Genomic DNA, 27242 nt, shown 5'->3' with positions numbered 1-27242 from the left:
TGAAGATTTTATTTTAACTTTAGGAATATCTGGTCGAGACAACGCGAAATCCCTTTTAAGCCCATGTGAATTACATCTTTTCTGGAAAAGGCCCATCGGGGGTATGCGTGGTGTAGTACCGTTTAATGTCCCGTTGTTATCACTCAAATCAAATAACTCCAGACGTCAAAGGTATGAATATTAATTTAACAACCAAATATGGCTATAGACTTCTGCATCCTGGTTTTAAGGAAAAGAATGACCTGGAAAAGGCGGATGCTAAGGTTCACACAATGAATGCACATCTATCTTTTTTGTTCAGTAAATTCATCTTTAAGATGTGTGTGAGGCAGATGCTTTTTTGGAGCTTGACTTCAGCTTTAATGCGGGTTGCTAAGAGATGATTTTGGAATCAAGATGAAGCAACAATATAAAGAGGAAGTTAGTCTCCTGTGGAATTTTTCCTACCACTGTGCTGAAACGGTTGCCTGATCTTTGAGAGTTTGACGGAGCTGAACTCAGAGTCTTCGCCAAATAAAAGTAATAATTGACTAGCGATGCCACCACGAAAAATCTTGGATTGGCCTATGGGCCCTTGGCGCTGCGTGTCAGGAGGGATAAATAGGAAAGGGCAAGAAAGCTCAGACTGGAAGATTGCAGATCCTGTGAGTAGACCACTGCTGTTATCCATCAAGGAAACGTGCAACGATCATCTATGTGAGAGAAAGCCTCACTGTCACGAACTTGAAACTAAATGGAAAATGAAACAGATGGAAAAGTGCAGCAAGAGGATTTGTAAGAATGCAGTACATCAGCGGAGATTAATCAGAAGCAAGGAACAAGACGACCGAGATAAAATGACTAGAAGTGGCACAGGAATATTGCTCTTAGGTATGGACTGGATCCCTAGGCTCCAACTGACTCATAATGGAGTTAATCATGGCTCCAAAGTGATTGAGGCGTGGCAGTTCAAGACATCCCGTCCTACTCTACATCTCCTTCAAAATATGGAATGTTGTGAGGGTCCTCCACATCAACGCAGCGTCTCAAACGGGGTTTCTTTCATCCAATGGATTCAGCAGGGATTTAATAAGCGGTCTAGTTGATGTGCCCATCGATTTTGAGAACAGAGAGCCTGGCTGGCCCACCACTCCCACTGCATCAACAGTTGCTATACAGTCTTTGTCTGTACCTACCTAGGTGCGTATACCTTGTTTTTTTAATTGCCCTGTCTCCTTTTATTTAACCACAACATCGTGAATTTGAAATTTCCCACGCAAAGGCTTTGTCATGAACAGAAAACTCTGAACAAATAACCGCCCACCCTAGTTTAGATTTATATACATGCACGGCAAAACCCATGTTAAGACCTTATTTTGGGAGGTTTTTTTAATGTAAAATAGGCGAAACGAATAGTATTATGTGCATGATTATCCACACCCGTACAGAAAGTTTAATATGCCTGTACTCACATGTAAGTCAATTTCCAATTAAAATATTTCGCCCTACAGTTTTCGTAAAATGAGCTGTTCCGTCTGCTTTTAAGTGATTTTTTTTTTCAAAATTGGATTCGAGGCAGTACTGGAGGCTGGTGATGCAGTATAAAGTGAACATTTCAGAATCGTGTGAAAATGTGAAGGTGCTGTTTGAAAGAATGACTCAATCATTTTCACAGATGCAAAGAGTCGAGCGGTAAACAGCAAGGAAAACAAAACTAATAAAATAGGCGTAACTGATTTATGTTATGATGGGAGTGAAAGCAAGACTTGCATACTAACCTGACAAATGAAACATTATACACGGGAAACTAGTGCCGATGCAAAACTGAAACTGCTTCTTAGAAGAGAACTCTTTACTGCACTTGTAAGTCTATGCCTTGGAAGGAAGAAACGATTGAAATTATTCCCTGGAAGTGTTGTCAGGGACTGGATGTGCAGGCCAGTATTTTATGTGAAAACTGCCTTGCAAAAAGAGCTGATTTAATTATCTGAGTTCGAAACAAACTGGTCCATTTCTTGTTCAAGCCATTTATTCATATACCATTGTACCGTATACCCATCCCAACAAGCGAAAAACTCTAGATCATAAAGTTCGAGTTCTATTTTTTCTTTTTTTACAACCATAATAACAGACCTACAGAAGCTTTTAGTATTTCTAAATCTTCAAAATCAAATTATGGCTTATGATACTGCACGCAAGCACATACCGGTGTTTATAAAAGAGGTCGGGAAAACTGTGGAATTGCCCCGTAGCCTTGTCCAAATCCACGCTGAGAATGAGATGTGCCCCTTGTTGATCGAAAACGCCAAACTACTGTCGAGATATCCAGTGTGACATTAGTGATGTGTTGATTGCTGAATGGATATAAAGTATTCTTTCAAAAGTAACAGAAATAAAAAGCAATAGATGTAACATAATTTGTAGGAAATAACGACAGGAGAAAGGAATTCATTATTACTAAGACAAGACGGTTTACGAAAATAGCCGACACGTTTTGTTTAAAAAAATCCATTTCGCTACCATACAATTTGATTATTCAGTATATTTCAACAAAGATTGCACTATTCCGATTGCAACGAATTTTGAAACAACTTTTAGAAACATTTTAAGTGTAGTTTATTTCAGCTCGTTGAAGTTGGATGTTATTGGCCTATGCTACGTAAAATCTCAGGTAAATTATTGGAGTTGCATATGTGAGACTAGCGTTCACGAACTTAAACAAGTACATGTACTGCAAATAAAAACACGTGTACTTACCTTTTAATTAAAAGTACCTGCGACTGAACACTGTCCGATTATTTTAGATTTTTGAAACTACTTTTGAGCATTTTGTATTCGGTTGTATTACCTACCACAACCGTATCCAATCAGAACAAAGATATTAGTCACGTGCATCGGGTCATCGGAAGAAAGGTCATGTGAAGTGGAGTGACGTGGCACATATTAAATAAACTGTTTTGTATGCTCACTTATGTTCATTTTTTTCACAATTCCCGAAAAATAAGTGATTACACGTGTAATTAAATTTATGTTCATAATTTTCAAAGATTCGTTTGTTTGTCTCATCGTAAAAGAGTCAAATATTCAAACTGCTTCAGCTTAAATTTGCGCGTTTTAATATTAACACCGACATGTAAACGTAATTAGAAAAAAAGTGCAACATACATACATACCGACAAGATTTGTCATTAACTGTTTCATTGTCGTTATGGAGTTGTGATTTGATGGCGTTTTTATTTTTTTCCTCCAATATTTCGTTGGTCCAAGACCTCTGACAGTATTTGAAATATCCATTTACTGATCGTCGAAAACAATCAATGTAATGCTACCAGAGTGTTGTGTTTATTTTTAATTAAAACCATAATTTAAAAGCAACAAAGTTTAGCCTTATTTATCTATGAGAATAATTTAGACTGCAAAAATAAAGGCTGAAGTTAGTAAAATTCGATTTGAGACGGTCAATGCAATTGGCTGGCGATATGATATTATTCAGTATCCCCGCCAATAGGGAAAAGGCTTGTATTTGATTATGGTAGGCAAAAACTATGGCGGTGTGCTGCTCCCGTGGAGCTCTTGCGATAGCGTTGCAACAAAACTCTTATATTTCTAAGAAAATCCAACCTCTGTGACCAGGTGAAATTAACGAAACGTTTTTGAGATGTCAGTGACGCTTTTTGCGCTGAAAAAGCAGAGAAAATGCAGCGTATTCAAGGTAAGTTTTAAGTCAAACGAACAGACGAATGTTCACTCTGTCTCCGTTGCCCAACCCCAAATGTCCAGGGTACCGGAAGTCATCAAGGTCTTCTAAAACAAAAACGGCGCAGTCTCTAGTCAAAAATGTCGCAGATGTGACACAAAAGTACAGTGCATTTCTGTCTGCTCACGATTCTCACCGGTTTACTGGTTTGTTTTGCATCCATGACGACTGAACTAGTCCAAACAACGTGACGACAGTACTTGATGTCCCCTTTCCACGAAAGATTTCAGTCTGGGAAATTCCACTTTATTTACAGGATGTGTATTGCGAAAGAACTTCTAGAGCTGTTTAATCATCCTCTAAGCAATCTTCATGGATAAGTATAGATCAGATACGTCGTAGTGGAAAAATACAAAATCTACTAGTAATCTCCATTCACGTGAGAGCAAATCAGATTCTTCATAGCAACCGGATCACCTAGAGCCCGATGGTCCCACACCTAAAGCATAGTTCATTCGAAGGTTTTAATTGTCAATGATAGTATCTGGATCTCAAGAAGACAAATGAAATATGAAGTGGCTGTTAATTAAAGACTATTTATTGAGGTTCCATTCAGTGCAGTGGGTTAAGATGATTCTAAAAATGCAGGTTAGACAGTTTCATTTCTTTTCATATTTGGATTTTTTAAATTGTGAGCTTTAATTGGAGAACTTAATGGATAGTTTCAAGATTTACAGTACACAGCCAATACCCTTGTTAAAGCATAAACCTATGGATGATAGTAGTATAAAAACAATAAAAAATGCTTGATCTACGCAAACACAGGGTCTTTTATTTTACAGGGTCAAAGTGCACAGAAGGTTCAAAATTACCCTTACTGAAAATCTCGTGAATTTGTTACAATTGCATTCCTCAACATCCACTTTTATTTAGCGTTTCTAACCTGTATGTTTAATTTGCTGATGGTGTTGATGGGATGAGGAAGGATACATTTTTACAATGAACACGTCGACTCTTTAGCATTCTTCAGAATTTCACATCAGCGGCCCTTATACTTGCGTGGATGAAGCGACTGAAAAAACTTATATTCTGAAGAAGGACTCATTATTTTATTTAATTGTGTAAAGGATTTCTACTTAGAAAATGTGCACTGCAATCCGATCCAATCTGAATTCGACCTCGGGTCGGATCGGATTGGACGTGGTTTAGTAGGATTAGAATCGGATTCATGCTGTAAAATATTGAATCGGATCGATCGTCTTTCACGGAATCTGACAAAATTGTTTTCGACTTTAAAAAAAATGCATGAACTCGTCTGCCATCGCTAGTAAATTTTTGTTAAACGTGGCAGAGGGCAGGCTTGTGGTGAACATTTTCTAGTCTGGGCTTGTGTTGAAATTTTTTTTTCCTCAGCACACAGTAACTAAAACCCTCTTTCAGTCAAAATCATCCCTTGTTGCGCGTTAGTTTTTATCCCCTTGTATCCTGCAGAAAGGGTGTTTGGCGAGGCGCTACCACAATCCAGCATATTTGTTTATGTTCCCAAACTAAGTACGGTTTTTAGTTAGGGGTTGTCCTGTTATTTATTTTCTGTTACATCAGCTGAGTTTATATGAATATTGCAGGTTAAAGTACTAAGCTTTATTTTTGCCCGTTCAAGAAACAGAAACTTAAAGTCTAAATCTAACTCCGATGAAGTCTCGGCCTAAACTTCGCGGACAATTTGTGTTTAGATTTTTTTAAGTGCCGTCCAAGCTATAATGATCTTGCATCAAGTTCGTGCCATTGTTTAAGTTAGGATTTTGTTGGATTCAGATCAGATCAAGATTTCTGCCTGGAACTGTCGGATCGGATTGAGCCATAGTCTGATCCAACGAACATCTTCAAAATGATCTTTATTTTCTTTGAAAAAAGCTTACTTTTACAGAAGCAGACATCTATCAAAAGACAACGTAAGGAGGTCTTTACCTGTTTCATTCTTATATCTCCAAACCAGCACACAAAAAATAAGGTGAGGGCTGGGTGCGGAGTGTTGGTACGTGACTGGGACATAAGGTCTGTTAGTCTACCTCTCTGACCAGGCCCGCATCCACAACGGAGACCTCCTTGCTGGGGTCTCCACTGATCTCCATTTATGAAGACTTTATAATGAAATCAAAAGGGGGGCCCGCGATAGTTACGCAACTGTGGCTGTCAAGCGTGTGCGGCGCGCGCAGGTGGAGCTGTTTTCCAATACTCGACTTCGGCTGCGTCTCAGGCCTCAACTGTTTTTTTCTTACCACCTGACTTTGAAGCTGTAAGCGCACTAATTAGTCTAATCAAATAAGATGCAAGAGAGCAAAAACTTACAGTAATCCAATTTGATTTAAACGCTTCAGGCCCACAATCGGGGATGGGTTTCGGGGACGAAGCCTCAGACGGAGATGAAGTTCTTGGGTGTTATCATCGATCAAAACCTCTCTTGGACAGAACGTATCTCTTCCATAAACAAAAATGTCTCTCGTAACACCGGTGTCTTATCCAAATTACATTTCTTTATTCCGTGTACCTCTTTGGTATTATGGTAAAAATCTCTTATTCTTCCGTTTTCAAATTATTGCAACATCATTTGGGCACGCACAACGAATAACAAATAGAACGCTTTGCTTATCACTCAAAAAAGGGCGATTCGTACTTGCACCTTGTCTCACTCTCGGCCCACCGTGCACCCCTTTTTGCCCGTTTAGGTACAACATACACACTGGTGTCTTCTTGTTCAAATACATGAATAATAGTACGTTTTCTTCGTACTTCACATTGGTCAATGAAATCCACGGTTACTCCACTAGATCCCATAACAATATGTTTATTGCCTTGACTCGCACCGTCAACTCAATGAACACCCTTCACTTTTTCGGTCCCTATTTATGGAATGCCATTTCCGATGACATCAGGACGAAGTCGTCTGTGGGCCATTTTAAGACCTATTACAAAAGAGCCCTCCTTTTCCATTATGTGACATCGCTTTAATCTTCTTCTGTACTTACCGTTAATGATCCCTTCTTTTATTTTATTTTATTATCTTTTAGTTGTCATCGAACATTACAATTTTGTACCGAAAACTTTTTGCCGTAAGTTATTGTCATGTCTTTTATGTTGTGTCCGTCGTGTTTTCTTTTTTGTTTGTTTGTTTTGTTTTGTTCTTGTTTGCTGTCTCATAGTTGTTGGTGTTGTTCTTGTTATGTCTTCTGTCTTAAGGGCTGTTTTTACAAGCCTCTGCTTATTCAACAGCCTCATGCTCTTTTCTTTTCTCATTTGTACATGGACTGCTTTTCTTTATAAGCTTTAATGTTCTCTTTTCATTAAGTACATCTGTACAAAGTTATTTACATCCACATTGCTAATTTCAATGTGCTAAGTTTCTTTAATTTCTGATGTATTTTCCTCAGATTACCCATTTTGTCAATTTCCATTTACCAAGCTCCCTTAATTATCAATGTATTTTTTAAGAGTATATAACAATTATCTTCTTGAATCTTGAAGTCGAGTATTGGAAAACGGCCGTTGTCAGATGTATACTCTTTTTCCCCCGGCAAGCTGCAAGAGGGGTACAAATGAACGGAAGCGTCTAAGGGCCACTTGCAAATTTTTTTCGAGATACTATCTCGCCGCGGCGAGTTACTATCTCGCCGAGGCGACTTAATATCTCGCAGCGGCGAGTTACTATCTTATCGCGGCGACTTACTACCCCGGTATATCACCGCGGCGAGTTACTTTCTTGTCGCGTTGAGTTAGTTAAAACTAGTTCAACTCGCTGAATATTAAGACTCAGTTTGGATACCAGACCCAATGATTCCGACTATTTTCTTATCAAGGGTCCTGTATCACCCAATGTCCACGTGACCAGCATTCCCCCAGATTTCCGGGAAAAGTCGAATAATTCCGAACCTATCCTGTCCATGTTAAATTCAGTTTAACGTCAACACTTTTTCTTTAATGCGTCTCAAAACTGTAAAAAGTAATATTGCTACAAAGATTAAAATTGGTAGCCAAATGGAAGGGGGCGGGGAAACCATTCGGATGGTATCGTTAATATTCGGGCGTTTCCAGCCTCGACTGTGCCAAGAATTTTTTGAACTGTCCGTGTTATACCGGTCGGAGTACACCATCCACTGCAAAGTAGATTTAGGGTCAAAAAATTGAAATATGTTTTTGTTAAATTGATTGAATGTTAGTTTTAAATTTAATGTGTTTTAAGCGAATGTCATTTTTAAAGAGCTCGTATTTTAGAGGTTTAGTATAAATTTTTCAAAACCCAACAAATTCATAAGGATCTCATTTCTTTTTTTAGATTCCAAATCGAGTGAATTTTTAAAGAGCGAATGGATTTTTATATACGCAACGTAACCTCTAGGATTGAATGAATTTTAAAGTAATTTCGAAATTCTTTAAAAATAGAACAGAAAATTTACAATGTGAACATTTGTCGAAATTTAGACATTTTTTTTCTACAAAACAACGGCTTATGTATTATATAGAAATCTCATATTCTGTATTCTGTGAACGCCTCAAAGTGCTTCAAGTGTATTTTTTGAAAAAGTGAAGCATGTTTTGCCAAGATTGTTTTAACGAAGTTTTCACAAGTTGCTTTTTATCGTTGTTGCTAATAAATTTGGATGCTCTCTCATTTAGGATGGCATAAGATTTTGTGTAAATACGTGCACCGAATAGCTGCTTTACGCTAAAAAAAGTCTTCCTATTTTCAAAATATGTTCAGTCTATTCTGTACAAAATATTTTATTTCAATCTGAAAAAGTTTGGACTTAAACATTCGTTTCAGTCTTCTTAATTTTTGGGCTTTGTAAAAATTTACATTCTTTTTTAAAATTCCTTGGAACCTAGAAAATAGGCTGCGTCAATGAAAATTCATCCACTTTTAAAAACTTCATTCTAGTCTAGAAAAAATGTATTAGATCCTTAAAATTTTGTTCTGCTTTGGAAAACTCTCTTCCAAATTTCTAAATTACAACATTTTTTAAAATGGCATTCACTTTAAAACATGTTAATTTAAAAAATGCTTTCCAATTATCAAAACACGTTCCAATCTTTTCGATCCTAGTTCTGCTTCGTAATTGGGGAGTACTCCGACCGATATAACCCAAACAGTTCACAAACTCTTGTTACAGACACGGCCGGAAATACCCGAATATTACCGATACAATCCGAATGGTCTTTTTATACTCCCTTTACTCATTCTGGCTACCAATTTTGTTCATTTTAATCTTTGTAACTTTTTTTTACAATTTTGAGGAGCATTGAAGTGTTAACGTTAAACTGAATTTAATTTTGACAGGATAAGTTCGGAATAGTTCGACTATTCCTGGAAATCTAGGGGAATGCTGGTCACGTGGACAATGGGTGATACAGGACCCTTGATTGGAAGAGTGCCGGTAGTCAGAATCATTGGGTCTGGTATATAGACTGAGTCTTAATATGCAGCGAGTTTTGAGCTAGTTTTAGCTAACTCGTTGCGGCGAGATACTAAGTCGCCACGGCGAGATAGTAACTCGCCGCGGCGAAAAAGTATCTCGAAAAAGTATTTTTGTAAGTGGCCCTTATACGACTCCGTACAAAAGGACCGTGTAGGACTGTGAAAAACATGAGCCGGCCCGGCTTTGGCTCCATCTGAGGATATTTGAAAAAAAGATATGGGACGGAGAGACCCCCCCCCTTTGTGTTGGTCATTATTATGACCAGGAATCTCAGGAATTCTTTTCAGGCATGGGGGGGGGTGTATCAGTAACAACAGTCCCGAATGTCTATAGGGTTTGGACATGTATGGGGTACTCCTCTGTCACATTTTTTGCCATGTGTAGCCCGACAGACCCTTATGGACTAGGGCGCTCAATCAAGTGAAGTGTACCACACAAACTGTGCCAATGATATAAAAAGAAGGGTGGACCCACAGGCGTGCGAGCACACAGCAAATTTAAAACGAGACAGCGTGCCCGATCAAGCATGCAGGCAAGCAACAGGAGCAGAATTTGATGTTATGGAGGCGGGGCGGCGCGGGGGGTGATATTGAGTGGTAGTGAAAGGAGCATATTCCTGAAAATATGAAATCTAAACAGTGCTCTCGCCTGCAATCAATAATTTTAAAAATTTAAATTCACAAATTTCCTGGTTTTACAGGATCATTTGTCTTAGTAACTTTTCTCAGCGTCGAACGTACCTGCATTCGCCACTCAGCCAACAAACAGTAATAAACAGGATTTTATCACTTTTTTACCTCTCAGCTATGGATTAATCTTTACAGTTCCGTTATTTCCCGTAGGAAAACTTTTTCAAAACTTGCTTACACGTGTGCGTCTAGTGAGAAGAATTTGGACAGTGTCGTACCGGAAATGTCGATTAATAAAGCATTCAAGTTACCCATGTGCAGTTTAACAGTTGTCAGAGCATGCCGTGCTACGAGCATGCGCAGCTATACTTCACAATAGTAAGATGAAAGCAAACAAAGTGTCTGCAAGTACGGCATGATCACCCAGTTAAAAATAGAAGTAGATCATCGCTCGGGAAAGGCCAATCCATTCAACAGAGCCCAGTAGTCAAATTTTGCGTAACTTGAGGAAGTAATGAAAAGTCCCAACAATTCTAGCGAAAAGAGTGTTTAGTTGTAGGTGGAATCGGCTATTTAACAGGGATCCGTTGTTGACTGCGGTAGCCTACTGGTCGCACACAATCTGTTGTGCCGCATTGCTGGTAGGAACTCCCTGTCCTCTATAGGTGAGTCCATTTGATTAAGAGATAAAAACAAATCTATATACATTAACTAGTAACAGGGCAAAGCTTAATCGTGTAGAATGAGAAGTTTAAAGACAGCATGGAAAAAGGCCATGTGTGTTTTCACAAAGTGTGTGACGATTTCAAAGATTTTCAAAGCAGGGCTTACACAATGAGCGAATGCTGCCGCCTGCTTTACATGTGCACAGCAGGCGTCTGGGAAAAAAACAAAGGGGGAAAATGCACTAATACAAAAGACACAGTATTTGTTAGTTGGAATCAATCATGCAGGCGCGGATCCAGAGGAGGTTGGGGGCTGACCACCCATCAGACACAAAAACTAAAAAAAAAAACTTAAAAAAAGCAAAAACAAATTAAAATATTATTATTAAAGATGACATCCACCAGGAGTTATTATTTCTGAGCTCATTAGTAACAATTTAATGTATCTATGTGCACTTTGTAACATTGCAAAAAAACTGATAGGCCTGAACACCCCCCCTTTAAAATGTCTACGTCCGCCCCTGTCATGACCACTCAAGAGAAGAAAGTTCACTCCGTGACACAGTGGCGTAGTAAGGACTTTACTAGTGGGGCACAAGCACGGACGTATATAAAAAAAACCTGGACTTGCAACGCCTTTGTTTGAAAAAGAAGCCAACCAGCGGCCATTTTACCGAGCCGAATACAAAGGCGTGGGTTGGCTCCCTACTATTGACGTCAGGAAGAACAAAGGCGGGCATTACCAGGAAAGCTTTGTATTCGGCTCGGTAAAATGGCTGCGAGTGGATTCAATGACTCTATAAGCTGATTAAGGGCATTGCGAGTCCAGATTTTATTATACACGTCCGTGGGCACAAGGGGGCACCAGCATGGGGGCACCATAGCTTTCAGTGGTGCGGTTTTTTGGGAGCAAGCTTTTGTATTCATCCATTAATTAAATTTGCCACAGAACTGTTTCATTTTTGCAAAGTATGATTTTATCTCGTTTTTTAGTGGGAGGCACAAGGAATTGCGGGGACACGTGCCTCCAAGGCCCCCCCCCCGTGGCTACGCCCCTGCCGTGAGAGATAGTAAATGCACCATTTGCTGGTATATGTTAGGAGATTATGGAAACTTACAACCCGCAAAGTCGCTCAATGGTTGATTCAAAACCAACTTTTAGGGGGAGGGGCTCAAAATTGTCACTTTGGGGAGAAATTTATGACATTTGTTTCATGTACCGGTGGCCTTTTTGAGTGGATATGCTATATTTTGGGGCTTTTCACAAACTTTTGCGAAGGAGAGGGAGTAAGAAATGTCCCTAAATCTAATTTTTGTTCGCATTAATTAAACAAAAGGGAATAGTTTGCTAGGGGAGGGGCGTGACGGTGCCCCCCGCCTCCATCCGCTAGCGAAATAGCCTAATGAAATAACACATTTCAATTCTTCAAAGTATACATATATGTATCAGCCTGTGCACGATTAGCTGCCGTTTGATGTTATGTGCATATTTATTAATAGTGTTGTTGTTATTCCCCTAAAGTAAAGAGGAATTTGGGCAAGTCGTCTCCATGTTTGCGTGTTCAAAACTGAAAGCGACCCCTGGTGAATAACACTTATTTTACCTTGGGTATGAATTATTGTTATTGACGTGTTTAAAGAATTTCCGTGTTGCGAAAGCGATATCAAAACAGGGGTTTTTTTCTAGCGCAACTCAGAAAAATTCCATTGTCGAAGTTTTTGCCAAAGTCTTGTTTGAAGCTATGCAGCTACAGTTTCCAGTTGGTAGCCTGGGGAGAAAAAACTGAACTTTAATCTTCTTGCCTTGCTTATGTTTGGTTTCTGTCGAACTGGGCTTTAGTATTTCCAATTTGTTTTTATCTATCCCTTCATGTCTTTCGTACTCTGTGCGTTTTGCTCTCTGTGCTTGTAGAGACTTGATTTTGTTTTGTTTGTTATTTTTGGGGGTTCGCTGAAGATATCCTTCAAACAATTGGTATAACCTTTTCAAAATCAAAACATGCTTCAGAGTTGATTTGTTTGTACTTGAAGTTTTACAGCGCAGTTATAGTCGGTTTGATATCCTAACTGAAAGTTTTCCTCGACTAAAATGTTCATAAGTTTAGACAATTTCCCTCAAGTAGCTCTTAAAAGATTTCTGGTTTTGAAATAAGGTTACATTTCAAAGCACAGTACTTTACAAAACGGAAAAGTCCAAGTATTGTGAACACTTTCGAATTGAAATGCTTATATTTTCCCTATTTTTCCAGGCGTTCAGCAAGATTTCTGCATGAGATCACAGGCTCTGCTCGTCTCCATGAACAGCGGGGAACTTAAGCCTTTCTCCTACATCTCCTCTGGCCCAGGAATATTCTCCAAGCCAAAAGATCTCAAATGTGATGTAGATGAAAGAGCTCGCAAGGATCCAAGCATGCGGTGGAAATACCACCAGACCCTCAAAGACTCCAAGAAACAAGTACCGCTCGAAACCACCAAACGAAATAAAGGGAGAATCTTGGGTAAACTAAGTCACCACAACAACAAGAAAAAAAACCAACCAACTACGGTGCCGAGCCCCAATGAATACCTGGCATTTGAGTCTAGCAAGGAACTTCCTCAGGCAAACGGAGAACACTTGTATGAGACTCCTTGCAATTTGGAATACACTAATGATGAAGACACGCACAAGCAAGAAAAGAGACAGGCGATCGTTGGGATCCCTGGACGATCTTCCTACGAAGCACTTTCCCTGCCCCAATCCCCCAACCCCCATCAAAAGAGAACCCCAGAAAGACGGACACCCGAGCACAATCACAAAGTCTCATGCAAGATCCAACCCAAGCTGGAGAGTTTGTCCGAAGACGCAGAGGCCGGCCAATGCATCTACGATGATGTCATCTACGACGATGGCATCTACGAAGACGTAATCTGTCCATCGTTTGATTCTAATGATCTGTGCACCAACAACAACCTGTCCTTAAACTCATCTCTTGACGAAGGGAAGGCTAACAGTAAAGGCTTGTTATCGAAAAAGCAATCGTCTTACAGCAGCATTACACCGGTCAGTGAATCTCCTAGCGCGCTTGAAAGAATGCGATTGCCCATTGAATGGAAATTATAGCCCAAGCCACGCTTGATATCAACCTCCCCAAAAGAAGACGCATCCAGAATCTTACAGATCCATGTACATGTATACTGAAAAGTGATCATGCACTCAAGAACTTTTCACACTGTCTTGAAATTATGTAACCAGTTACTTCGCTTCGTATATGGAAGCCGGATCGTGCCAAGGGATTGCTCACGCACATTTTAGGACCACTCGTGTATAAAAATATATATATTTTTTCACACCATCCTCTGGCGGGCGCCACTTATTATACGTATTATGTGGCGGCCGTCAGATAATAAGATGGAGTGCAAACAGTAAAGCATATGTCCCCCTGATAAATGTGCCCCCGGACACTTTTACCAGTTTGCACCCCTGGGGGACAGATAAATTTTGTCCCGGCCTGCCCAACGGAATAGTTGCCCCCCCCCATGTACCCGGAGCCATGCACCACAACTAGTGCGTATCAAAAGCACAACGTCTAGACCAAGACTACACCGAGCCATGCCTACAGACTGAGAATTACTACGCGTGCGAGAAGGCTGCAGAATACGGACTGCCCCCGTCCGATTTCTTGCACAAACATAGATTGGTTTATTTTAATTCGCATAGGCCTACCTCCCCCCCCCCACAACTTGATGAAGGCTTAAAAATCTAACTGTATCATCTGGACTTTATTCAGCAATCTGACACGAAAATAACAACTTCTGTGTGGGAAAACGAGGAGGACAGAGTTACCGGGTCAGGGGGGAAACTTTTACTTCGAAAAATCTTTCCCCCAACAGTTTTACTGGGGGACAGATTTACCGTCTACAGCGGCCGCCACTTTATTAAATGGTGGCCGTTAGATAATGGTGTCAAAAAGAAATGTACATGTGCTCTTCAAAAAAGAAGGTCGCATGCTATCCCTTAGCACTATCCGGCTTTCGTATAATAAATACGTGCATGGTACTGGCGATTTTAATCTTGTTGCAGAAACAAAACAAACAAATAAATAAACAACAACAACCACCAAACTGCAGGTGTAAACTGAGGTCATAAATTACAATTGGGTACAGGCCTACATCACAAAGTAAGAGAGGAATAATTGAAAACAAAGGACATCATTTGCAGTTCACAGTATGCGACACCGCCAGGAGGCTGATACTCAAATCATTATTCAGTCGGGACGTACATCTATATTTAAATATTTTCCCGTTTTGTTGTGTTCTTTTTTGCAGTCGAATTCCATCAATAAATACACGTCCAACGACGAAGATGCCCGATACTCAACGACAACTGCCTCACTCTCTAGGCACATACCAGCCACTTCCAAAACGCGTAGGCCTCCGAAACCTGCACCACGCACTTCGCTCAAGTCTACTACTTTACGCACATCTCAGGACAACTGTCCACCTACATCCCGCGAACTCCCTGAGATCCAAGTTCTTCTTAATGAAGCCTGGGAGAAACTCACAACCTCCGACAGCCACAACTCATCTACAGTGGCTGTAACCAACGCTGACTTTACGGCGCGACTTATAGACAGCAACGGCGGTCGACTGCAGCTTCAATATCACGGGGTGACCCTCGATATCCCGCCTGGTGCTCTCGAGGCCCGGCGGATGGTGTATATATATGTTCAGCGTAGCTTGGAGCTCTCACCGACCGGGATTGATGGCTTCGCTAGCCCCCTCGTCCACTGTGGAACTTCTGGTTTGATGTTCAAGAAACCTGTCATGCTCACCTTCCCCGTACACCTTGAAGACTCGTCGGCATGGGAAGTGAGGGGAGTGCGCACCAAAGACTCTCTTGACGCACCTTGGGAAGACATTTCTGAGAGCCCTCATGAGTCCTTGGTTACAGTAAAAGACCAGATGTGTACGATGGTTGTTGATCACTTCACAGGTTTTGGGCTGGTTGTGCAACCCAAGCCACTCCGCGGTGCATCCGGGGAAAGTGGGACGACTCAAGGTATCAAATGCCTACCGCTCAGAGTGGGTGTGTTCCTACCCAGCAACCGACTGACAAGGTCAGGTCACCTACAACTCAGAGTTCGCATTTGGGATAGATCACAAGAAACGACTCAGGTTAGTACTTGGCAAGCGCAATTGATTAAGTTTATTTAATATAGCCATTTAGAAGATAATAAACTACGTGTCAAATTTACGAGCTGAGCAAAGATCTGATAATTGGAACCCGCCATTGACATCGCTTGTTACTTTTGTTTGGAACTAGACAACAATTTTGTGTTCACACTTTATGTGATTAACAGCTCCACGATAATGGTTCTCTGACATCTTTATTTTCCAAAAATTTTGTTCAATAGTGTCATAAACTTGAAGAGACAGCCAAGAATATTAATACTGTGGCATATTGTTCTGTGTTTCCGGGTATGAAAAGGACCGTGTATATCTTAAAATGTCACCTGTTAACGACAGCATAAACAGCTTAATTAAAAATTGTAGAACATAACAGATTTGGAGGAAACTCGTTGTTAAATCTTATACCGTCCTGCAGCAAGTAGAGGAGGCAGAGGCGGACAGCAAGGTCATAGACCGAAAGTGCACACTCTTCCTGCGAACTACTAGTGAAGGACCTGGTCGCCGGCAACGAGGCTTAGACGTTGTGGTTCAGATCCGTGGACTGAATTTCGAGTTATGGGAACCAGATCCAATGGATCAGGTAAGATACTGAGGGGAACCTTACAATATACATGTGAGTCCACATGTACATCTGTGATCAGCGGTCAAAGACACAAAGCGTCGCAAATATGTACTCGGCATCTGACAACAGTTGTAATCCCTCTCAGATGACAAATTGGCAAAGAAGTGAGAATCATTTATAAAGAACCTATTGCCAGACGAATAAAACATTTTCCTTGCGTTATCCGTAAATGCACTGGCATTTCTTGTAACATTGTGACACGTTACGTTCTGAATGTGCGAATCTGGTCCCCTAATTTTATGGAAGCGTTTAAATGAATACAAGCAAAAGACAGTTGCTAAAGTAACTTAAACAACGCTTACACATTGTGCATTTCCAGGCAGATTAAGCATCAAGCGTATGAGTGTAAGCCTGCAATAGATATTTTCTTCAATAATATCTTTATGTAATTCCATTTAATTACAGACAATTCCTTACGAGAACTTCCAGCTCGATCCCGAGGGACGCGTAGATGTGTCTGTAACTTTCAACCTGAAGTTACATAGTCTGGGCGGTGAGGGCGGAATTCACCCGCTACAGTGCGATTTCTGCATCGGACAACGGGCGCATAGAAATCTATTTCAGACCATCCGAGCTGTTGTTGACATAGTAAGTCATCTGTCACACAGTGCAAACCCCAGTGGAACACGTCATAGTCACGTGGCTTCCAGGTCTCTTAAAAAATGAAACCAATTCAAACAAAATAAGGACCAGAAACATTGTTAACGAATTCCAAGGCCTTAGAACATTATTGCAAGGAGTCTCTCGCAAGTTCTCACTAATCAAAGGGAATAAATCGTCCAGTCTCAAAATCAAGTCTCACGCTGTTTACAAGAACTGCTACTACGTCATCTACTTTAATTCGTCACTGACCTTGCTCCGTTACTTGTGACCATAACTTTAACTGACCTGTGATAGGTTTGACCAGTGGTGTAACCAGGTCGTGTATCCAGGGGGCAAAATGCCCCCCCCTACAAATGACTTTTTTCACCCTTAAAAGAATCCTCACCCCAAGGTCTGGTGCGGTATTACCTTTTCTAGAGTTCTGGTGTTTTCAGTTCCTTATTCGTTTTTGAATCGGCAACCTGTCTCCAGGATGGAAACTTGCCGCCTGCCCCTCTTCTGGATATGTCGCTGAGTCCGACGACAGCTCTGCCCTGTTTCATCAGTCGGAGCTTATAAAGGAGTTCACTTAGATTCATGCTTCTAAAATTTGAATGAACAAAAGGGATTCAAAAGGCAAACAAAGTTAAAAGGATTGAGCCAGACGCGAACGTTGTGAAATCGACATTATTATAATTCCAGATGGACTCGTTCACTTGTTGAGCCTCGCCTATCTGTACAACCCACCTTTTTGTTTAATTATGAGCGATGCCCATGAACGAAGCCACAATTCATAGACGCCTTGGATTAATCTGATCTAAACCCACTGTCCAATTTGACCTAGACCCCAGTCGAGGCTTTGCTTGGTTTGTGAAAATGCCAACTGATTTATGGAATCTTAAATTTAACATGCCTTTGCTACGACGAGATTTGAGATAAGTTGCTAATTTTATATTTTTTACAGTTCAACGGCGAAATGCGCTCTGAGACACAAATCAACAGGTTCCCAAATCCCATGTCCACATCGGGGTTCCAAGAATTATGCAACTATCTCGAAGTTGAGAGACGATGGAAACTACTTGCTGACTTATTCTTCGGCAAGTCAGAAGGTCGTACGTTCGAGAAGTGGCCATTTCCTTCGGCGGTGTTGCTAAATGTCATCTTTTCTCGATCAGCAACACTCGAGCACCTGCATGATATGCTCCTCGAATGTAGGCTGTTGGGAGCAGCGAATATCGTCCAGGATGAGATGGCAAGTCCGGAGGGGCTTGGGGGACACCTCGAGGCAATCCACATCAGAGGGAGACCCAGTAGGCCCCAGCTGTCAAATCCTGTGCAATGCAGCGACGACGATCGTCTGCATCGTTTCGGACAGGACGAGAACTTTTACGAAGAGGTAATGACTTCAAATGGCAGAAGACCAGTGGCAACGGAGAGCGAATGGCCTCCCGGCTCTCCTGGGGATCTGAGATCGTCAGATTCCCACAACGAGATGGCTGCCACGGGAGCACAGGGTTTAGAACATTCTGACAGTGAGAGAACCGGGTCGACACTGGGCCACCCGGCAAGCCGATTTCTGGGTTTCGAGATCCAACATACCTCTCAGCAGAATGTCTATGAGGAATGCAGAATAAGGGACAACAACGATGTTGAGAGAACAGAAAATGACCATTATATGAACTTGGACATAGTGAGAAGAAAAGCGTCACTACCCAAAGGCTACGTTAAATTTTCTAAGTAGCTATACTATCAGCACGTTTTAAAGATAACTGTACAAAAAATATTTTTTATAACCAGGACTAAATGAGAGACAAAACAAAAAGACAACAAGCAGCATACAACGCGCCCCCCCCCCCGCAAAAGGGAAACTGGCCAAATGTTATCATGAATTAAGAGGCCTCCAGAGAACTGCATTTTTTTGTAACCAAAATACAAGTCAGTGCCTTTCTCTGCAACATTTATTATAATTGCTGTGCAATGTGCAAGTTAATCATTTCAAATACGAATAACATGAGAGAGTCATGTTAAGTACACGAAAGCTGAGTCGGTTTTGAAGCTAGTAAAATATATAAGTCTGTATTTTCAGTTTGTTTTAAATTAAGCCTACTAATTGTAAAAGATTTGAAAGATTAAAAGTTGATGTAGTTACTGAAATTTGGTATTAAAAGTGACATTATTACAAATGGTAAGATAACTATTGACAATGTAACCAAAATATTGAGATAAAAAATATGTCATATCTGAAAGAACACTCATCATGTAAGTAATCATGCATGTAAATAAGAAAAACGTTGATAGATCACGTTAATGCATCCCACCAGCAAAAATGTACAAACGAGCGATTAAACACAATGTCCAATTTCCAAGACACATTTACAATAATTCCAAATTAACATTTTGTTTCATCATGCTCTAGATTCCGACCGTTCGGCCAAGTACAAGAAGAGAAAAATACTGAAGAGTAGGCCTAGTATAAGAAAACTGTAATTTAGGTCGTTGACCGCTGATTACTTCTGTTTGTTAATCTATAATTTACGAGTAAAAATATGGTGTAACGGGACAAACTTGATATATCTGACATTTTATAAGACAATTTTGATATATAAACCGTCTCACAGATGAACTTACAATGACCTTGTGAATGTTGATAAATACATGCATTGCATAAATCAGAAGCATTGTGGTGGTTGGATTATATTTTGTGTATACAAAGGCTGGGCATGTGTGGTCAGAAGCCATTCATTCAAATTTTATGGCCGTGGACGGTTGCCACCAAAGATCTTATAGCGCTGCGTAGCGAGAGTAGGTGCGTAGCGGCGCTACACGACAATCTTTGGTTGCCCCTGCTATTGGAATCCATGGCCTTACAGATAAACACTAATTAGGAGTTCAGCCCACTAAAGCAAGTCACCATTTCTGGCCAGCTCATTAGCATGAAAAGTTCACTCACAGTTTCTTTTGAAGAAGGAGATTATTTGGCCCCCAAAACGGTGAGAGTAATGCATATAGCCTGGATCATCAATTCCCCAGTTGTTAAGGCTTCCGAGGTCAGAATAAATGATAACTGAAAAGGGCTCTAAATGCCCCCGGATGTAGAGGGGAGCCATTTGAAAGATGATTTTGTTGTGTGTAAATAATTTAAAGAAATAATTGGTGAGGCCTAACCCACAAAACAGTGAAAAGAAATTGAAAAAGGAAGGACAAATCAAAACTACATTTTTGTTTCAGAAACCCCATGAATTTTGGCGTGCATGTTACTGAGCCCTGAGCAATGCTGGTTTTGCACTGTTATCTATTGGGCTTGAATTGGTGGATTGCTCTTTACAGGCCTAGTGATAGTGACTTGATTTGTCAATTCATGAGTTTGCACAGTATAGAGCTACACACGAGTCCGAAAGAAGATTGGAGGCTAGACCATATCTGTATTTTTCGCCGTGCAAGTATGTGCAGTATCTGCAGTCTGCTGCTCTGATGGTGAGTGCTTACGACACACAGCTTTCTTCTCTGCGGTTGAAGACACTACCGTCTTCGGCTTCTTGAAGTATTTTCGCTGTGTTTTTTTCTGGGTGGTTGATCGTGCCGTCACGAGACCAAGTTTCTCTCTCCACAGGGCCTTCACTTGCTTGGTGAAGGTAAATGCCAGGAAGATGTAGACTCCTTGGAGAGATGTCATGATGCAGAAGATATACACTATGACGTCGCTTTTGAATGCACTTGCCAGAAAGCCAAAGATCCAGGTGAATGCCAGGAGAAATCCAATCTGAGGTAAAACAATACGAGCCCTTTAAATTGGGGCCTTTAAAAAGTAGGTCCAGTGATGTAAGTGAGGGTGAATTTTTGGGGGGCAGTGGGGGAGTACACTTTTTCAAGGGGGAACTAAAAGCAAATAAAGAATTTTTTTGTACATAGCCTGTGCTCATTTCTAGATTTAAATGGGGAGAGGCGGGAAAATGACATCCGCTGCCCCCCCTCTCCCGCTGTATAGACACATTCTTACCTTAATTGAAATGAAGGCATCCCTCCGCATTCGACTCGTGCGTGCCTCTTTGGAACACAAATTAGTAGAGGGCGCCCTTCTGAAAGTGAAGCCTACTAATATCGCCAGAAAGAATCCAAAATTTGTTAGCAGCGAGATGCCGACTGGAGCAACGAAGGCCGCTATCTCCATAATTCTGTCAGTGAAACTGCAAGACCTTATACCTCCATACTCTTCCGAGACACCGTAGGTGCCGTAAAGAGAGACGAAATGAAGGATGATGCATGTGAGGACGATGATAAATGGTGCTCCCCATCCGAAGAAACTGAAGTACATGAAAGAGTTCCGAAGCTGGCTAGCCGCTGCAGGTTTAGCCCCAGGCCCCAGGGTGCGAGCCAAGTAGAACGCCAAAGCGTTGGTCCAGCTGAAAGTAGACAAGCACGTGTAGTGCAGTAAAACTGCGAGTAGGGTACAAGAAGCTTTGCTGACCGATCGAGCAACGTCATCGCCCGTAATCAACAGCAACAACTGGGCCGAGAAGACGGCGGCAATAAGTGACATGACGCACCGTCCTGGTAAGTTGCGAAGACTTGGGAACACCAAGTACGTGACGAAACTAGCAACGAGGGCAACCATGGATATGAGAAAACCAATTACCGTAACTATGAATATTGCGTGGCCTCCAAAAACTCCAGGTTGTGGAAAATAGGGGGGAGAAAGGAGATAGTAACATACCAAATCCCCACCACTTTCCAAACTAATGTGGTTTCCATCATCTGCCAAAGGCTTCTGATTATCAGTCAGAAGTTGAGAAAAAGTACTCGAGTTTATTTGGATCAACGAGCAGTTGAAATGAACGAAATCTCCGCATGCAGATACACTGTGAGCTCTGTCGGGGGTGTTACCATTGCTCCAGGTGTAAGTTACTTGGTACAAAGAATCTTGCAGCGATAGCAGGCCGTTGAAATCTCGCAAGTACAGACTCTCGGAATTGTTCCAAGCCGCCAAATAAACACTACTTTCATTTGTCGTGTCGTAATCCATACATCTTGATCCTGTGGGTGAGATACATCCCTTTCTCAAGACCACTTTCATTACGGAAGCCGTAGAAGGACACTGTCTCTTTTGTGTCACTTGTGGGTTTTCGTTCAAGATCTTGTCCAGTGCTTGTATTGTCGAATTAACGGTAAGATGAACGCGCACAGGAAAAAGGCCGCTACGCTCTTCATGGAGTTCCTGCGATTTGCACCATTCCGTTGACCAGACGGATGAATCGTGTACGCCGAGGCATTCTCCCCATAACTCGCATGGAGTAGAGGTGGAATTTTGGCCAAAATACATGTCTATCTCCACGTCTACATGACCTGGCTGGACACATTCGCTTTGGATAATGGTTGGTTCAGAAGGGATTTCTCGCTCCCACCCTCCCGAGCTCATCAAAGCTCGGCAGCGCAATGTAAACGGGTCCAGAAACTCGTTTCTCCCGCACGTATTTTCAACGTGCGTCGGTCTGCTGTCAGCACCAGCGATATCTCTGATTGAAACTCTGTTTCCCTGGAAGTCCACCAGTGCAGTCAGCGTGGGGGACCAGACCTTGTGCGGGCCAAGCTTGAATAAATGACACATTGTGACGTGTAGAGCATTGTTACAAAGTGCGCAGTACCAGTTTCTGTATCTCACGTGAGTAACAGGATGCACCACGGCCATCGTGTGGGATCGGCACGCTCTTTTTATGCCGTCATCTCCAAAGTCCAGTGGACAATTGTCGATTTCATGGGCAACGCAACTTCGTAATTTTTCAAAGTCATGTTTGAACTGAATGTTTCTCGTGTTGAAGACTTTTAAGGAATCTACAGCTTGAAGAATTTCTTCTGAATCATTTGCACCTTTTAGAGACGCCAGAGAGACATTCGATTGTATTCTCCAAGTTCTCATCTGTGATACTGGAACCCCATGACAAACAGCGCAGTAAATGTTACGAAATGACGTCGAGGGGTCGTTGGACGCCACTACAGGGAGTAAAAGCATAAGGTCGGACTCATCGTCTGGAGCTTCGCAGAGATGTCTGATATCTAGGTCTTTCCAAGATGGCGGACACCTACCAACCATCCAATATCCTTGCGGCAGCATGTACTCATTGTGGAATAACAAGCCGTTTTTCTTGAACCCCGTCAATGTCGACGGGAGTTCCACGCACACGTGATAGGCGCCAGTTCTTGGAGTGTCCCTCGCGATAAGCGATTGATTACTCTCACCAGTCGCACTAGTCGACCCAACTACGCCATGTTTGGTAACGTGATCGCGATAACTGGCCTGGCAGCAATCATTCAGCGTTTCACAGAGTTCATCACACGAACACAGACGTTCCACGTTGCAGCCGATCCTCTTCTCGTACTCTTCACAGCTGACTGTTAAAGTGGCTGAAACATTGGCAAAATCTAGGAAAAGGGAAAACGAAAGAGTGACGTCACCACTCAACTAGCTGATCAGTCAAGAGTTAAAAGTCAATAGCAGCGTGTTTCTAGAGTTAAAAGTCAATATCAGCGTGTTTCAAGAGTTAAAAGTCAATATCAGCGTGTTTCAAGAGTTAAAAGTCAATATCAGCGTGTTTCAAGAGTTAAAAGTCAATATCAGATTGTTTCAAGAGCTACAAGTCAATATCAGCGTGTTTCAGTCACGTAAGTGCACATAAATGTCTCTTTCATGAACTAAAAAAGGAACTGGAAAAGTACAAACGAACTCTTGTACCGGCATCTTGACGGTGGTGTCAGGAACAAGTTTAAACCGACTTTATCAAACGGGGTTGTTGACAACACGGCATCCAAAGACAGATGACGATGTGAACTTGTGATGCTCAAGGTACTCAGTTAGTGTTGCGCCTTTGGATGGTGTCAGCACTTTAGAATTAATCTTACCCAGGCAAAGCCTGGCTAATTGCTAATTTGCCGTGGGTTATTTCGTATTAGCACAGAGTGAAAGGATGCTGTCTCAGCGTACAACCCTCAGACGTGATATAGACACGACCAGTGAGACTGAATAGTTTGCTTGTTCGTGCCGAATACACAAATTAGGCATTTAGAATATTCTCAAAAGAAAACAACAACAACAACAACATGGGGATCAGTTATTTTATTTAGATTTGTAATACTTTTATATAGTCTTGGTTGTACCCAGTTCCCCAGTGGTGCAAAATCGCTATAAGCCATATTTGACCTGAACAAGTCTTTGACAGTTTTGCGTGAGTTCCGAATTCTTGGTATTACTGTTCTTTCAAGACAGTCCATGGCTAAATGACACTCTTGTGCACTGAGGGGAGTTGACTACAACATGACTTTACAATTTCATCAGCAAGCCATTTTCCCCCTCGATGTTTTGGCCTCTCAATCCTGTCTATACTCAGCAGCAATCTCTACATTGGGATTGTCAAACTGATGTGTTGGTAAGAAAGCATTGCCACCTCTCTCTTGTTTTGCTGCTACTGACTGCAGAGAGCATTTAATTTCGTTGAACTCCTTTTTTAATAAACTGAGGCCTAAGCCCCACCCAACTCACTGCTCTGTACTTGAGAAGGTGCTCTTCGCACCATCATCTCGCGTCGCTCATCGCATACAAATGTGAGCAATACCTGGGGGGGTCCCATATTAGAAAGCAAGCAGTTCACAGCCGCACCCGACACGGCTCTGTTTCAAAGTCGTCTCTGCGTCGTGTGTTAAACCAATTCGTCTCGACTTCCGATTCTCAGTCAAATCAGTTTATGGAGCATTTGAACGACGCCAGTTCCATATTAGAATGAATTTATTTTGAAAACCCCATGGCATCCAATGTAGGCCTGAATTGCTTACTTAAAAGGCCTTCGTGTGTTTCACGAGATCACTCGAGACAAAACTCGGCGTTCTGGCGCCATTGGATAAATCGCAGCCCTATCCGTTGTCGCCGGTGTCAGAATGATGATGGGCAACTGCGTTCATTTATATACACGTTTTCTGGACATCCGACAGCATGCCTTTCATAAGTTAGATTTGGTTGAGCAAAATATAACTTAGAATATCTATTAATCTCCTTTGAATTTGTGTGTCCCATCATTGTATTAAAATTATCCTGTTAACAGGAAGTAACAGTGTAAAAACAACGTTTAGAGTTTAAACACTTTTTGAACCCACTTTTTCAACACATTTAACCCATGACATGTTTACTGAAATATGTTAAGGAATGCGTTTAAATACTAAACGCATTTCCGCGGTACATGTTCAGCTTTTTAAAATCTGCTTAGCACATAAACACATTCCTAAACGCATAACTGTTTCACTCTTTTTTCTTTTATGTCCTTTGAAAGCCCCTATTTATGCATGTAAATTTATAAATAATTTTATTAAGAAGGCTTTCTTCATTCGTTTTTAACGGTATGAGGTTATGTTTTATTTACCTTTTTTAAATGTCTTGATGCTGTAAATTCACCAGAAATGCGGCCTTTTGTCGCTAAAGGTGGGTCTTTTAATAAACCATCATTGATCAATTGATAGATCGAATCCCTCACAATTGGGAGGATTTAGGACTGTTAGGGCATGGTAAGGGTTAAAGACTTTTCAATAAATGAAATGAAAAGGGATTTTCTGCGGTCTTCCAAAAAGATTTGAGCGAACAGTGGGAAAGTGTTTCATCACATGTTGTGTAAGATGATCGGAATATGAGCCGATACGCACGGTTCTGAATCCTCTCAATGCGTTCAAGTTGATTTGGAGTCAGGGCTCCACTCCAGACTGGTGCTGCGTAGGCCTATACAGTTTAATCCCTATCATGCGGTACACAATTGACTCTTCAAAAGACGTAGCATGTATAATTTGCCGTTGGCACGATTGATGATTGTTAGGGATAAATGTGCTCATGGTTTAGCCTTTGACGGATTTTATGATAACATTGAGATCTTTTACACAAGGATTTTCTTAATGTTGTTTCCCCTAAATCCAATATAGAATGTTTTAAGCAACCTTTTAATTATTCTGGTGGTATAACTTGGAACGGCTCACCTGCTAATGTCCAAAATGCGTCTTTAATAAATAGTTTTAAATATATATGCAAAATTGCACTTTGAATGTAGGCCTGTGTTACATATATTAAATTGCTCTTGAAAGTCACAGGACCACAGTGTAAAACAGCCAATTTTGATAAGATTTTTTTATACTGTTTAAAGATAGTGAAATAAATAAATGAAATATAGAAAAGCTATGTCCAGGTACTGAATAAATTCATTCATTAATATCATGCTCGACAAGCGTATGCATTCTCTGTGACGCCAACATCTTTTACCGAGGGGCCACCCCCCATCAGTCATTTAAAGCTGACGGTATAAAGAGTTTGCTCCTAACATGACTTGCCAGAGGCCTCAACCACTAGAATTCGAATGTTTTTTCCCCAATACTAAGGCAGCAGTGCGCCAGCAATTTAAGTATGCTACATATCTGATCGGAGGGTTATACGGGCCATTGAAGAACTTGAAGGTTGGTAATGGTTAAACATGTAGATGTTATTATCTAGAAAACGCCAAACGGAAGAAGCTTTAAAAAAATATTACCCCCTGTTGATTTTAGCAGAGAAAATTCGTTGTAGTATTGGTGGGACGGTGAGAGACACATATACTTTTCAGAATACGACTTGGCGATAATCTTTTCCCACATTTACTGGCTTGAAGATGGGAGAAACCGCCGCCATAATCTAAAATCCAAATCCATTTTTACAATAGAGGTTTTTTTCTTTCTAAGATTGTTGCTCGAGTTGCAGACAATTGCACTTTAAAAACCAACGTCCACGCGTCATTGCGTTAATTGTATGTAGCACCATGTAAACCCTTTCTGGTAATAAACGTGTTTCGGTGTTAGCACCCGATAAATGGGTTCTTGTTTGTTGTCATAAAAGCACTCAAATGTATCTTGATGTTCAATTATCTTAACACGTCAACACGTCGTTGTTTAAAAGAATTAAACACCAGCTTTCAGCTTTTGGATTTATAACACTACAACGCATTTAAAAAGTGTTACGAGAGACGCGTTGAAAAGGTGTTAAAACGTTAACAAGTCTTGTTTTTACAGTGTTCACTCACGAAATGATTCTCCATCACTTTACCTATAATAAAAAGAAACCTTACCTCCAAGACGATCCTCTACGCCCTCCTGCGCAGTAGCCACTCCTATCATAACAGCCACGCCTAGCAACATCATCAGCATCCCTAAAGTACACAGATACATGTTCAATTTCTTCTCAATCTCGCAGTTGATATACAGCCAGAAACGCAATTTACCTGCACCCTCTTAATCAATATGCCTCTCTCTTGGGGTTGAAGAGCAATATGCATCACTCAAGGTGGTGATGTTGGTTTTATACAGCTTCGCCGACCCGCAGCCCGCTGGATGTTCCTGTCACATCACCTTCCTTGCGTCAGAAAGCGATCCGCCCTGCTG

The 27242-nt window shown here is 41.2% G+C and overlaps 3 protein-coding genes across 10 annotated transcripts in view; 1 reads left to right on the top strand and 2 right to left on the bottom strand.

Annotated features, from left to right (window-relative positions):
• Window positions 1–3200, bottom strand: part of LOC110980417 (uS5 assembly chaperone PDCD2L-like) — an 11733-nt gene extending 8533 nt beyond the window's left edge. For 2 of the 5 annotated variants that reach the window (XM_087133240.1, XM_087133241.1), the window contains exons 1-2: window positions 2186–3200; window positions 1758–1854 (exon numbers count right to left, since the gene is read on the bottom strand). The gene's annotated coding sequence lies outside the window, so the exon portion shown is untranslated. The remainder of the gene's footprint in view (window positions 1–1757; window positions 1855–2185) is intronic. The other 3 variants (XM_087133238.1, XM_087133239.1, XM_022237073.2) reach the window with 3 other exon arrangements.
• On the top strand, window positions 42–18852 carry LOC110980454 (uncharacterized). Of its 4 annotated transcripts, none has more exons than XM_022237147.2 (6): window positions 42–1179; window positions 12691–13481; window positions 14747–15595; window positions 16026–16190; window positions 16638–16820; window positions 17779–18852. In XM_022237147.2, the coding sequence occupies exons 2-6, from the start codon at window positions 12711–12713 to the stop codon at window positions 18553–18555; spliced, it is 2745 nt and encodes a 914-aa protein (XP_022092839.2). In that variant the 5' UTR covers window positions 42–1179; window positions 12691–12710; the 3' UTR covers window positions 18556–18852. The 4 variants fall into 4 exon arrangements, with proteins under 4 accessions (XP_022092839.2, XP_022092836.2, XP_086989361.1 ...); XM_022237144.2 differs by lacking the exon at window positions 42–1179 and adding an exon at window positions 3529–3691; XM_087133235.1 differs by lacking the exon at window positions 42–1179 and adding an exon at window positions 4014–4324.
• On the bottom strand, window positions 18755–27242 carry LOC110980453 (uncharacterized). The gene is made up of 3 exons (XM_022237143.2): window positions 26930–27242; window positions 20812–23228; window positions 18755–20574 (listed from the first exon to the last, which is right to left on the bottom strand). The coding sequence occupies exons 1-3, from the start codon at window positions 27027–27029 to the stop codon at window positions 20224–20226; spliced, it is 2868 nt and encodes a 955-aa protein (XP_022092835.2). The 5' UTR covers window positions 27030–27242; the 3' UTR covers window positions 18755–20223.

The sequence above is a fragment of the Acanthaster planci genome, linkage group LG02, assembly GCF_054643075.1.
Source record: "Acanthaster planci isolate LZ-2023a linkage group LG02, COTS_SCS, whole genome shotgun sequence".
Taxonomy (NCBI): Eukaryota; Metazoa; Echinodermata; class Asteroidea; order Valvatida; family Acanthasteridae; genus Acanthaster; species Acanthaster planci.
This window is presented reverse-complemented; position numbering and strand designations above follow the sequence as displayed.